We start from the raw sequence: 14,935 nt of genomic DNA on the forward strand, positions 1-14,935 counted from the left end.
CTTTTAAAGACCTGCAAATAATTTTATTACATAGGACACTATTCATAACACAGAGATTGGAAACTACAAATGTGTGGCTTTGGAACAAGTCTTATAAATAGTGCATTTTAAGAATTTGTTACATACTTTTTTTTTTAATAGTTTGTCTCCTTTGAAAAAATTGAAGTTACAGGTAAAAGTCAACTAAGTACAGTGAAGCATTTTAGGAATGTTAGAGATTAGAGAATAAGATGAATGATACAAAGGAAAAAAAGCCATTATTCTTGCCGGCTATATAATTCATGTATTGCCTTCAAAAGCAACTGTACATGTTGTAATCAGTTCATAGTTAAATAGTTCTACTAATCTGTTTTGGGAGAGCAAATGTCTTTCAGGGTTTCAAGTTCCTCTATAAGCTTCTTATTCTGAACTTCCAGCACTGCAACTCGACTCTCCAGACATTTTACATATTCTTTCTTTCGACGTCGACATTCTTTCGCAGCTTCCCTGAAAAAAGTAGAAGCAAAAGGGCAAACAAAACATTTTGTGCATGCTATTGACAGACAGACTGAAGTAAGCGTGGTAAATGTGATCACGGTCGTGTTCCAAATCTTGGAACAACATTCCCAATTCAATTCCAAACACTAAGTCAAAATGGATTCTTAAGGGTCACCAGTGTCCCTTCCACAAGTCCACATGGCAATTAGTAGAATTACTGCATCTCCTGCCTTGATTAGAGTTCATAGTAAATAAGGTTCAAGCCAAAGACAGTTACTCTGCTTTATGGCAATAAAGGTCTTTGAGGGCCTTGAGTTCCTCAATGAGAGTCTTGTTTTGGTTTTCAAGCACAGCCACACGATTTTCAAGACATTTGACATATTCTTTCTTCTTCCTGCGACACTCCCGGGCAGCTTCCCTGGAACCAACACAAGGCAAATGACTACAGGAACACTGCCCAACACAATCCAGAGTGGCTCAATGAACTTCTGCCCTCCCAAACTCAACAGCCAATCAGTCGTAGGTGAGGTTTGTACAAAACCATTCAACAAATGTAACCAAGCATATGCCTTTTTGTAAGACAACAGGAACAACTTTAGAGCACAGTCTGCCCAGAATTCATCTCAAATGGTGTCTTCCTAGGGCACATGTTCCATGATAACAGTGCCCAGATCAATGCATTGTTTTCTGCAATCCAAAACAACAGGACCTTATCCCCATATAAAATGTCCCTAAAAACACTTACAGATCCTTTCAATTCTCTATTTTTGTCTACCAAAAGCCATATATTCCATTACAGTGAGTACAACTTTATTTGTGGAAAAAATGATTAGAAGACTTAATCCGCAGAAAGCTTGAATATCAAAATTGGAGATTTTTAGTCTTCAGACTAAATCTCAGTAAAACAAGATTGATCATGACTACAAGAAACAGTTTACTAGGTAGAAAATACAACATGTATAAATATAATAAGCAACAAAAAGTACAAATTTTCATAAGCCAAAATGAAATGGATACTGGTTCTGAATCATAGAAGGAAAAAGAAGGCAGACACACACACAATACAACACAAAGTTCAGACAATTTAAACCCAGGAATGTGGAAACACTGTAGTTAAAATAATGAAAAGGAAGTTACTGAATAACTCAAAAGCATATTTCAACATTGTTCTCTTATCACATGCATTTGATATCCAACACATTGAATTTTAAAGCACTGTAAGCACATTCAAAATATATGAAGCAGTAGCCAAAGCAACAGACACAAATCAATGGATGAGTTGAGTCCGTTAATTTTCATGCATAACCACAGCAAAAAAAAAAAACAATGAATATAACCAACATTATCTCTTGCTCCTTTTGTGGGGGGGCAGGACTGGAAACTACTTTATTTAACTACTCTATATAATGAATCCTCTGATAACAGCTTTATTTTGAAGTATTTAATCTGAGAGTAAGTTTCTTTGGGGGTGCACTGGTATTACTCACTAGCTAAATCCACCAAAAAAGCTCACTTTGAAACAGATATTATAATTCAAATATACTTTAACTAAAATATTATTGATCGTCTACAGTAACCAGTTACTACAATGCCACTTAGCACTGCTGCGATCCTGAACCAAGTGTGATACATACAACAGATTTGGCCAATTCTTTTATTTATAGGATAGTGGGGACTCTACGGGAAGCAAGAGTCAGCAGAAGAGACCTTGAAATCCCAATGAACTGCAGGAAAAGATCAACTCCTACACTTCCTAGCCAAGAACAATGCATTTACCCTGTGAACTCACAAAGTTTTCAGACTTTTCAACTAACAAAAAATAAGTAAAAATGTAAAAGTAAATAATTGAACCTAATTAAAAATACTGATTAATCTACATCTCGCACAGGGGAAAATTAAGAATAAATCCAAGAACATTTATAATTTGCCACTTTGGGAAGATAATAAATTCTCTTCTACAAAGGAATTAAAATTCATTTACAAATATCAAGGTTTCTTGATTAATCATCATTACTATAAATTCTAGATACAAGAGGAAGATAGTCATTTTGCAAAACAAGTTACCATTAAATGAAGTTTTAAACACCTAATAACAGTGTAGTGTGGGTATTTAATTCTTTAAATGTATATACCCAGCTGTTCATTGTAAATATCCATAAATCTTATTTTACACATTTGTGTGTGTGTGTGTGTGTGTACATGTTACCAGGGTCAAAATATAAGCACAAAGTTTTAAATGATCATACCACTAGATGGTACATTGCTAAATAATGCTCAGCTATGGAAAACACCTGTTTCTTCTATTAATAGTTAGCTCAATTTTCAGGCCTAGCGTTTGTCTGGATATATTCTCAGCATGGAAAGAAAATACCTGGCAAAGAAGAAAAGTGGAGAAGGCTGTAAAGAAAGAAAAACTGTCACTGGATTGGTAGGAATATGATTAAATATCTATTGTAAATGCTAGCTGATGAATAAGAAGAGAGGGCAGTGTATAAGAGGCTCTTTGCATTAATAAGTAAAATCAAACACTTGCATGAAGTTAGATCTGAAACTTACATGAAAACCTGTTTTAAGGTGACCTTAGTGTAGTGTGGTAGCCAGGTTCTGAAATAAAGACTGCTTGATTGCATATCCTGGCTCTGTCCAGTTTGGGCTGTGTGATGTTAAGCAACTTATTCTTTAAACTCTCTAAACCTCAGTTCCTTATCTGTACCAAAAAAGAAAAACTGACTTCCATTGAGTCAATTCAGAGTCATAACGACCCCCTCTGGGTTTCCGAGGTGGTAAATCTTTATAGAAGTAGATTGCCCAGTCTTCCTTCTGCAGAGTGGCTGGCTGGTGTGTTTGAACTGCCACCCTTCTGGTTAGCAGTCAAATGCCTTAGGCACTGAGCCACCACAGCTCCTTTATCTGTACAGTGAGGCTAATAACAGGTCCTATTCTAATGTGAGGGTTAAGAACATGGTAGAAATAAAGCACTCGAAAGTTGCATATGGTCATTACTCAACAGATATTGAGCAACCTAATAGCTATCTACAGTCAACTTTTATCTTATTCCAAAATCGAAATTGGAAAAGCAAAATATACTTTCTCAGAATCCCTAAGGACTAAAGACCAGTTCTAGCCATTGAAATGTAGGTGAAAGGTGCTAGGTGGCTCTAGGAAAGGTTTTCAGAAAGCCAAATTAAGTCAGTGACAACTTTTAGCTCTAGTCTTTTACACTTCTTCCTGCCTGCTACAATGTCTGGAGATGTGGCAGCCATGTTGTGATTAAAGGCATGAATGGCACATGCTGCAGACAACAGAGCAGGAAGGGGCAGCCTGGATCCTTGATCACATAACTGAATGTCTGTTCTGGCTGTACCTACTGCTGGACATGCTATGACCAAAAAAGCACCCACAAGTTTAAAACACCTTTCATCCTGTACTTTCCAGGCTTTTGGTTATTTGTAGCTAAAACAAAATTGCTATTCATTAAATTATTAGTAGTTGATTATTTTTTAAAGCCCCCAAATTTTATTTATTTATCTATCTATCTCAAAAAGGTCTCATATGTATGTGAGACAGTTGTGTGGCTACTTTACAGGAACCCACTGCCTTATACTTCCTTTTGTCTATTTCATTTTAGTAGTGCTACTGACAAAATTTTGAAACTTGAAAATAAAAGTAGAGAATAATAACAAACGAGAATTAAGAACGCTACTTCCAAGTTCTTCCTTCTCATTTTTCTTTGGGAAAATAAGACATCAATAAACAATTTTATAGTTTTCACTATAGAGTGCACTGTACTTTATATTTCTAAACTGAACTTCACAATGTACCTTCTATGACCACAGAGACAAGTATACTCAGAGCTCCGGAGATCACTGAAAGTGCAGCTTTACAGTATCCATATTCCTCCTTCTGATCAAATTTTGGTATCAAGATATGCATAAAACAACTAGGATACTGTGTGAGGCCCACCCATTCAGTCTTTCAGGATTTCTGAGCACAATACTGGGGATGAAAAATATGAATCTAGCACAACTTAGAACAACCACTGGTAAAGATACGTGTATCTTAATAATCCTTTTTCTGGTGTCCAGGGTACAAAATTCCATCAATAGATTGGTGATACCTAATAAGCTTAGATATGACAGTCAAGTTAAGAATGCCTATAATATATCAAAGGAGCTCTTTTGGTGAAGTGCCTGAAGCATCTGACTGCTAACCAGAAGGCTGATGGTTCAAACCCACCAGCTGCTCCATAGGAGCAGGATGTTGGGGCAATCTACTTCTGCAAAGATTCATTCACCACCTTGGAAACCCAATGGGGGTTGCAGTTAAGTCAGAATCGACTCGATGGTAGTGAGTTTGTTTGTTTTTTTTTTTAATAATATATCAAATTGTGACATTTAAGATGCCATTAATTAGTAAAGTGAATAAAGCTACTTCTGGTTCACACTCAGTTCCAAAAGACAGTAATGAAATGAGCATTCATTTCTGAGTTTTAGGGGCTCAGAGGCCACAATTTCTTGATTAACTAGGTTGCTAACACCTAGAAAATTAACTGCCACCAGGTGGTCATGATTACAGGCATGCACAAAATCCCATCTGAAATTTTTAATTTTCTTGCAATGAAATTATTTAACATTTGGAAATAAGGTAGTAAGACTGCTGGTAAAACTCATACCAATTCTGTTCATTTTGAAAATAAGATTTGTACTATTCTCCAAAATAAAAACTAAACCAAGAAATAATATGAAAGTTAAAAAAAAAAAAAAGAATTTTGAAAAACAGCATATTTTTAAATATACTGTTTAAAAAATAAAATTACATAGATGTGGAGCAAGAAAGAGTGAGAGAAAATAAGAGAGAGAACAGATTGGAAGCACACACACTATAGTTATTAGCAGTTATCTCTAGGTGGGGGGGCTGTGCATCATTTTAATTTTTTTTGTATCTGCATTTTTACTAAAATTTACCAGAATAAATATGTATTTCAGTATAATAGTGGAAAAACAAAGTTTCAAAATAGATAAAAGGAAACTATATGTAAAAACTTTGAAGTACTTAACTCACACTTAAATTTATTTTGTGCATAAAGAAGTAAAACACATATTTATCACTTACTACAAAATAAATACTAAAAGAAGTACACAGGGAAAAGGAAACCACAGAGAGGAAGTGGGAAGAGAGCTGTTACACTGTGGTGAATGCACTCAGTATCATGAAACAGAATGTGTATGAACTATTGAATGGAAAATGAATTTGCTCTGTAAACCTTCACCCAAAACACAACAAAAAAATAAAAATAAATACTAAATACAAAATAAATTTTTATTTATAATAAAGTCCTTCTATCATCATTTAAAAAAAATGGCACTATTGGACATTATCCTTACAAAAAATAGGAATGTATTTCTGCTAATGAAGGAAAAGAGTTAAATGGCTAAGAACTCTGATTAGAAGCCAATCTGATTACCATCATGCTTAACACTTAGCTTGGAAGAAATAGGCTAGAAAAAGCCAAATATTTTTAAAGCACCACAGTAATAAAGTATGTGTGCTATAAATAGGTTACCAATGTCGAGTGAAACAGCTTACCTATTTTTCATTAGCCTCAGCTCCCGTTTGCGTGTTGCTTCTTCGGCTAGCTGCTGGGGACTGTGCAAACTTCCTGGTGAGGCAGCCATCACCACTCCCTGTGGCAAAGCAGTAGTAGGAGCTCGGATCTGGTAAGTTGGCATGTCACCAGTGGCGGCTGTAATGAAACACAATATTACAAGTATATATAAATAATCCACAATTTGATATTTTAAATAAAATTGACCTGGAAATAACATACTTCTCTTAACTTGTCATAAGAGGTGATCTTGCTCATGTTTAAGATGAACATGCTAAGGCATTATAGGAATCTTAGGTATTAAAGATCTTCTTCAGCTTTGGGAACAATGACATTTAGCATGCCATACACATTTAAGAGAGACACATGTCCTAATGCATTGTGGCTTTTAGCAAAGGCTAAAGTAGAGAGGATTTTCAACTGAAAGTTCATTTCACCTAACAGTGGTATGATGATCAAAGTTTAACAACAGCTCTCTGGGAGGAAGAAGCCCCTGCTCTGTAGCATTTGCCAAATCTAATGATGTAAATACTTACATCATGGCCAGTTTCAAGCTATTGATGTGGCATCACTGACTGTCCAGCTGCGAAGACATGTGCAGTAAGGAGGACACCACACATAAAATATGTGAATAACATCAAGCCACAGATAAAATAATTAGAAATAATGAGTTCTGTATATTTATTAATGTGGTTTCTAATTTATCTGTTAAGTAGATATATTTAATTTTTAATAATGGCTGTTTTAACAGCCAGCTCACAAAGATCCTAAAAATTTAATAATCGGCTTTAGCAAGCCAGTAGGAGCTGGCTATCACACACCATAGGAAAAACTTGTTAAGTAAGCAGAAGGTTTCCATTCTTGGAATAGTCCAGTAAAGAGATTTTCCCGTAGCCTGAAGCAGTTACTGAATCTCTTAAAGCGCAAATCCATTACCAGAAAATGACTAAAGTATTAGAGAAGAATCTAGCTCACTAGATTTTCAGTTTAAAAAAATTAAATAAACAAACACCAAAGTTCTACTTAAAGCTGGTTTCTCTGAGGAAGATGATTTTTGTTTGCCTTAGGTTTCTTGGGATAATAACACATTTCCAAGTGTTCATTTAAAAAAAAATTTCTAATAATAGTATAATCATGCAGCTAAAAGACATTTAATATTTACTTAGTATTCAGATTGAATACTTATAGTAAGCCCTCAAAGTTTCTTAAGTTATATTCAAAACTGGCATATCTACTGCAATAAACATAGCTTCCTAGAAGAGACAGATGGATTTGAGTAATGAAACATGTTTCTATCGCCAACACTTCAACTTTGAGAACGTATGGTCCAGAGTTAAATTTGACACTATGATGAGATACTACAAATATATGCTCTCTCAAAGCTAAATGTAAGAATAATTAAATCCTATAAAAACTGGTCTGAACCAAATGCCAATCAAAATAGGAAATTCAGTATTTCTTTATTTCATTAAAATATATTATACTCGATGAGTAAAACTGAAATTTTACCCAAATGGAAGAAAAAAAATCATTTTCACCTAAATCACTGAAAACAACCAAGTAGTTTTAAAAAGTTAAAACAGAAATGAGCTAATCTATATGCTCTACTTGGCATATGCTAGTCTTTTTTCCCTCAGGCTCAAAAATTAGGTGGAAAAAAAAATGGCTTGGCAAAAAGATCATTTAAAGGAGGGTCCTCATAAGATTAATAAAAATACCATTATAAGATTACATTTCCTCTTCCTTCTATATACAATTAAAAAAAACAATGGTGACAAATAGTAATAGATAGTGATCACCATAAAATCTTAATTAGTGCACTTGGATAAAGTCCTAACTGTATTTTTGTGACTGTAGATACAGATGTTTCATATTGCATAGTTCTGAAATAATTTCAAAACCAGTTATAAACTGTTAACTTACTAATAGTTGGTTACTTTTTGAGTATCTTAATCATATTGTCATTGGAGATTAAGTGGAACATAGAATAATACAATTCTCCCCACTTTTCTCTTTACTCACATCTAGGGAAGATGGTTATGGGATATAATAAAGGATGAAACAACAGAACTGGAGGCTACTAGGCTTCTAAATTTGGAATAACAGCCAGTGATGAATGAGAATTGGACATGTCACTGCGTTGACATTTGCAGGCAGCATGGATGCAGACTTGGGTCTAGGGTTTGTTCTTTCCATTCAAAACATGGCTTACAAAGAAGAAGAATAAAATTAATAGAAAGGTACAGAGGGGGTCATTATACTCTTCTCTCTAGTTTTTTGTGTGTTTGCTATTTTCTGTAATGTAATGTTAGAGCAGAGTGCTTACATGATGCACAAGATAGTTTTATGCGTGTCTACTGGAGGCAGGAGACAAAGAGGGGAATAAAGTTCATTCACTGGTCTAATATTTACTAGAAATGGTTCTAAACAACTTTTGCCTACTTCCAAAAACCAAAACTACCCTCAAGGACCAAATTTGGTGCCATAGAGGATAATAAAAAGAATGTGCCACAGCCATTCCAAAGTAAGCATTCTTTAAACAGTTTGAGCAATGGCTTGGAAAAAAAATATCACTTTAAAATGGTAACTTGGGAGGGAATGCTACATTTGGATGTATTAGTTCTAGAAATGTTAGCTAAAAAACTTTTAGCTAACTTTTTCTTTTCTCTTCACTGTTTTCCAGACATAGCATACATTCATTTTATTTCCTTCAATAAAAACCAGAGATAACAGTTCATTAGCTCCAGCCAGAATAGGTAGTGGTATAAATTAGTGTAAGCTAGTATGAAGTAGGATGAATTAACATAAATTTCTGTAATATCCCAAAGGATGTATATGATGATATACTTCTAATGGTCACTGAGTAAGTATCAGTCCATATATTCAAATATGAGGTTATTAGTAAAGTTCATAAAAAAAGATAAGGGCAAAGAGAACCTCTTATTTTGAGGAAATCCAAGTGTTGAAAAGTTTTATTATTTAAACAAGTTATACTAAAGTTTTTATCTGCATTAACTTTAGTTTCCCCTATTATAGATTAAGTGGTAATTTAAAGCAGATCAGGTACCTATGGCTCCTAGTTCAAAGACCCAGCCTACATTCTTCGATGACATTCTTATCCTATACTTGCATAAAGGCCAATTCTTGTTCCATCTAACCACTACAAGCGTCCCCATTTACTTTTTATTCTACAATTTTACTGTACAATCTATCTCTAAAAATAAATGGCTCATCATTGGGGACTTAAAAATTATGACTGAAGAAAGAGAGTAAGAAAAAGACATATACACTATTTTTCTCCTCAGGCAAGGAAAAACTTTGTAAGTCAGGGACAGTGTATTTTTCACCTTAGTATCCTCTAGCATCTAACATAGTACTTGGCATATAATGAGTGCCTGGTGAGTTTATGTGTACACTGCCAAGTAAATCTTGAACTTTAGCTAGAGTTTTGCATAAGCCCATGGTCATCTGAAATGTTTATATGAACAAAATAAGCAGTCTTTCTTAGAGACTTATTTTTGCTATGTTTTAAAGTCTTTAACATTAAGACATAGAAAGCCCTACAAGATGTGATATGATTATTCAAACTGACCTTTCTTGAGAAATCTCCATTTGGATACTAGTCATGTAATCTGGCATTCATTGTAGAAGCAGAGGAGTTCTAATTATAATGTTTTCAACCCTAAGTCTTGACGTTAAAAAAAATTTTTTTTTTCAGGTTTAGCATCAAATACTTCATGGGAAAGGAAAATTTCCAGAACTCTCAATTCTGGTCATTACTTCATACCTCTCTTTGCAAGCTTTAAACACGGTACAGCAGAAAAAGCATGGGATTTGGAGTCTGGGTTCTAGTTCAGCTCTGCCACTTACCAGCCATGTGACTTGGGGCAAGTTCAGTTTCCTCATCTGTAAAATGGGGATACATTATCTCATTTAATACTCACAATAAACCCTGTAATGTATGTCAAAGTGTCTAGCACAGTGCCTGGCACATACATGGTAGGCATTCAGCAAATGTTAGTTCCCTTCCTCTTCCCTTCCTTAAGTTCTGAAAGACAATGTTTCAAATTATGCTTATATTGTATATTAGTTAGTTAAAAGGTATATAACATCCATTAATATATTTTTCCGTTGGAGTTTCTCTTCTAACAAACATGGGAAATAGAATGATTGAAATGTTTCTCTCTTAATGCTTATTTTGTTTAAAGATATGACTATTAAGAAACTTTTAAAGTTTCTGTTTTGTTATATTGCTTGAGAGTTTAAATTATTATAAGATAAAATATTCTTTTCAATGTATATATAATCATTTAAAATAGAACCTTGAAGGTAGAGAATCACCAAATGATACAATCTTATTAGAATGGTAATAAGAAAACTAAAAACCTCACAAGTCAAAAAGTAGGAAACAAACAAAGAAACAATAAAACTAACCAAATGCCTATCTTGGTAAATACCAAAGTGAAACAAGTTATCAATACCCCAATGATGGTGATTTTGATTATTTATTGAGAGCTCTATACTATTGAGCACATTAACTGAATACAAATATTTTTATATATAAGTTCCTGTCTTCATATGGCATTTCAAAATGTGCCACTAATCCTAAATGCACTTAAGTAAGCAACAGAGATAACCCAGCAGTTATATTTATATGCAATAAATATAACTCCCTAGGCTCCAATAATAAACTACTGACTCCATTTTTGTTTTTTGTTATTTTCCTCCTTACTACACAGCAACACATTAAGACCCAAATCAGACTTGTCCTTTCAGGTGTCCCATACTTTCAAAAATGTTCCCTTCTTTACTGTTCCATTTTCTCCTTGAAAATGAAATCCCATATAAAAATATGTAGTTAAGCACTGACTTAGCACTTACACACTGATATTTTTCAAATTTCGACTACTATAACAAATAGATTGCATAGAATTGAACTGTTAAATATTTGTAAGTTATGACCTGAGTTATTTAAGTGAAAATCTTAAAAGTCAAAAATTCTGTGTAAAAAGATGAGAAATTATGACTACTGAAACTGAATTAATGTTAAATGAACATTTATATGCACTACTGTCCTATGAAAGGAGCTCTGGTGGCATAGTGCCTAAGGCATTTGACTGCTAACAGAAGGCTAGGGGTTCAAACCTACCAACCACTCCACGGAAGGAAGACTGGGCAATCTACTTCCGTAAAGATTTTACCGCCTTGAAAATCCAAAGGGGGTCGCTATGAGTCAGAATCAACTCAATGGCAGTGAGGTTGTTTTTTTTTTAATTGTCCTATGAGAGTAATGATGAATATTCTAGAAAAAAAATCCATTTTGATTAAAATGCTAACTTTATTTTATGTATTTTATCAGTGGTGTGTAGCATGCTATTGTAATTCATGTTATATTAGCATTAATTTATCAATGCCATGTGAAATCTGAGAATGTGATACAGTGTGAGTGAACAGAACTTGACAAGGGGTCTGAAGACCCAAACTGGTCCACCCCTTGCTAGCTTTGTAAGCTCGGAAGAGTCATTTACCACACTGATCAGTGTTCAGTTATATGTAAAATAAGTATAATAACTTTTGCCCTGTGTGTGTCAATGAGAATACGTGGAAAGTTCTCCTTTTTCATATTTAAATATGGTGTCTTCAGAGTGGCCTACCCAGGTCCTTGACCCTTTATTACTTGCTTCCTATTGGTCTCTTACTGATCCCTTCCCATTAGTTTCCCTGCTAGCACTTACCACAATTTGTTTTCATATGCTTATTTGAACATTAAGTCGTTTTTATTTTCAATTTAAAGTTGTATATAAATGCAAAATATCATCATAATTATTTTGCTAAGCAATATATCATCATAGACAAATGAAACAGGGCCAAGTAAAAACATTTATCCCAAATTATATTTCATTTAAATTTTTTTCAAAAATGGTAGGAAAACAGCATAATGCAATTTCAGTAAACTTTCCATTAAATCTGAAGTTTTACTGAGATGCAAGTGATTGATTTTCTTGTCCAATATGATTATAATTAATGTGCTTTGCTAGTAGCTTCAAGAAGTCATTATAACTTGATCTGAACTAATCAGCCTATGAATGAAGCCAAGAACTATTTTTAATAAAAACTTAAACTGTACTCAACAGAATTAATAGTATAATCCTATAAACTATAGATACTCACTTTTTATTATTATTATTTATTTGTGCAGTGTTCCCTCCCCTCCACTCCCACCCCTGGTAACCAACAAAGTTTCCTTTCATATATAAACCTTTCCATGACTTTTTACAATAATGAACTAATACAGTATTTTTCCTTCTGTGATTGACTTATTTCACTCAGTATAGATAGTCACTTTTTATACTAGATTCCACGACCCTACAGGTAAATGCATCATTTTTGTTAGAAGCCTGATTTTGGTCTAGATCAGAGTTTTTCAAGCTGTAAGTTGTAGATAATTAGTGGGCCATAAAACCTATCTCAAGGGTCAAAAATAGGAAAAAAGAAAAAGATGAATGTATACAGTAAGGATATGTATTATTTTTGAAACATGTTTGTTTTATATATACTAAATACGGGGTACACACACATACACAAGTCTACTGCCATGGTGAAAAAGTGCAAGCCACTAATCTAGGTGAGTCCATATGGTTAGCTCAGAACTGAGCATCCAAGGCTTGGGTTCTAAAGCTGTTCCACTACACCATTAAAAAAAAAAAACAGCAACTTGAATCCTATGCTCTTTTGGTTCCTAAAAAAAAAACCCACCAAAAACAAGGAAATAACATTTTTCATTTTCAAAAAGCATTGATTCTGTGAGAACTGACTAGATTTAAAATAGTAATTTTAGTTTTAGCATTCTGAAAATTTAAAATTAGAAAGGGCAAATTACATACAAGCATTATTGATAAACTGATCCTGGGGAGAAAAAAAATATGTCTTTTCACTGATGGCCTGTTCATTCTATAAACATACAATATATTTAAAAAGTTCATTTATTTACAAGCAGTGGTAAAGATTTTATGCAAATTTTTACCTTAAAAGTTTCATTTGTAGACATTATCAGGGTATTTTTAAGTAATTTTATTTTACTTTTGGTCATGATTCTCTCTCATGCTTAGACAAGTCAGATGGTGAATGGGAATTAAAGGTTTAGTAAAGAAAGATATAAACTTACTAATAATGTTTAGAAAATAAATACGTGCACAAAGATGCCTTTTTGTTCTAAGAATCGTAAGACACACAGTATTTTAGATTAAGTTCATCTATATCTTATAATGAATTTGTAAACTGAGAGCTTCTGCAAATCTATAGCATCTTAATAACTTCACAAAAATTCTTGAGAAAAACAACAGCTCCTCAAGACAATTAAAAAAAATTAATACAAATTTTACTTGCTTGCAGTGTTGCATTTAAATACTCAAGACAATCGAATGTTACTACTGAGGAAGGGACGAAGGGAGGGAAACCCACTAACTTTGAAGAGCTTTAATTGTGATCAGCTGTTCATAATCATGCATTTTTGCTGAATGCAACTGCAAATTCAGTAGTGGGTTATAAAGAAGACACCACTGAATACACAGTGTTGCAGCTACATACAGGACATGAGTCACTAAGTCTTTCAAAATCACTATCTAAAAAATTAGTAAGAAAACCAAACCATATAAAAAAGCACTGATTACAAATTCAAATACCAGAGGCTGAGGAACCATTAAAAGGCAAGCACTCCCCTGACTGAGCACTAGAGGGCGCTCTGACTCACAAGTTCTCAGCCAATTAAAAAATCACGAAAACCTCCAGCTATATATACAGTCGACTTCTTACACTGGCTCGTGCAGGGACTGCTTCTTCTGGAGGTTCAACCTTACCCCAGACGCTTGCCAGACAGAGCCTGAATTCTTGCTCCGGCAAGCAATGCTGGTTCAGGAAAAGTTCCCCCTCGTCAGCAGCTACTTACCTCCAGAGAAATATTAACAAAGTTAGTATTACAAGAAAAAACTATTCGGTTAAGAGCGATCTTGGAGATAGAAGCAGTGATGAGTTACTTAACTCTAAATCTGTCAGCGCTTGACAAAGCAGAAAGGAACTGACTAAATCACAGCATGACTCGGAGCTGACGTCAATGTGCAGCTCGCTTGGAGTTTAACTTTTCCACTTCCCTGCTGAAACACGATTCCAGGAAATGTAATGACGTAAGCCCTTTGAACTCAATTAGCGGAGGAACAGACCATTTTAAATACAGGAGGAAAAGAAAAAAGTAGACACACAAACATCCACAAACCGCTGGTGTTTCCTATTCTGTTTGGAGCCACAATTGTACACCGCAATCAAATCGGAAGCTTCCCCCCCACCCCAAATCAACTTAAACAGTATGTATCTTTAACTGAATCTGCAACAGGTTGCAGATGAAGCAACAGCTTATTTTAGTGGAGCAGAATGGCGGAAGCGGGGAGAGATCGAGCGCACGCACTAGAAAGCAAGGTGGATTCCTCCCTTAAGTAAGCGGTATAACTGAGCAAAGCAGCAATTACTAAGATGCCTTAGCAGAGTGACCTTTTAATATAAATTAAAAGAAACTTCATACTTTCAACACTTTCAGAAACACTAAGACGTGATAATAATTCATCTTTTCTAGAACTTCAAAAAAAAAATCTGCTGAGTTAATTTAAGTCAGCTCTTTAAAATTCTTACCTGTTTCATCTCCAGTTACAGCCATGATGGGCTTCTGCATACAGAACTGTCTTGGTTCCCTTATCACAGTTCAACATAAAATGTTCTAAACTAGCAAGCATGTGCATGGTAAGTAGGAGTATAGACATCACAGTGACATCACTAGCCTATCACTGCCATCAATTTGCTTTGTCA

The 14,935-nt window shown here is 34.4% G+C and overlaps 1 protein-coding gene across 1 annotated transcript in view; it reads right to left on the reverse strand.

Moving 5' to 3' along the window:
* Positions 1-750: 750 nt before the first annotated feature.
* The window catches only part of CREM (cAMP responsive element modulator), a 58,546-nt gene continuing 44,361 nt past the window's right edge, over positions 751-14,935 (reverse strand). The window contains exons 6-8 of the mRNA XM_007942418.2: positions 9,953-9,988; positions 6,064-6,220; positions 751-895 (exon numbers count right to left, since the gene is read on the reverse strand). Coding sequence (XP_007940609.1) covers positions 751-895; positions 6,064-6,220; positions 9,953-9,988 — 338 coding nt within the window. The remainder of the gene's footprint in view (positions 896-6,063; positions 6,221-9,952; positions 9,989-14,935) is intronic.

This window comes from Orycteropus afer, unplaced genomic scaffold (genome assembly GCF_000298275.1).
Source record: "Orycteropus afer afer isolate SDZICR_OR568_19922 unplaced genomic scaffold, OryAfe1.0 scaffold00090, whole genome shotgun sequence".
Taxonomy (NCBI): domain Eukaryota; kingdom Metazoa; phylum Chordata; class Mammalia; order Tubulidentata; family Orycteropodidae; genus Orycteropus; species Orycteropus afer.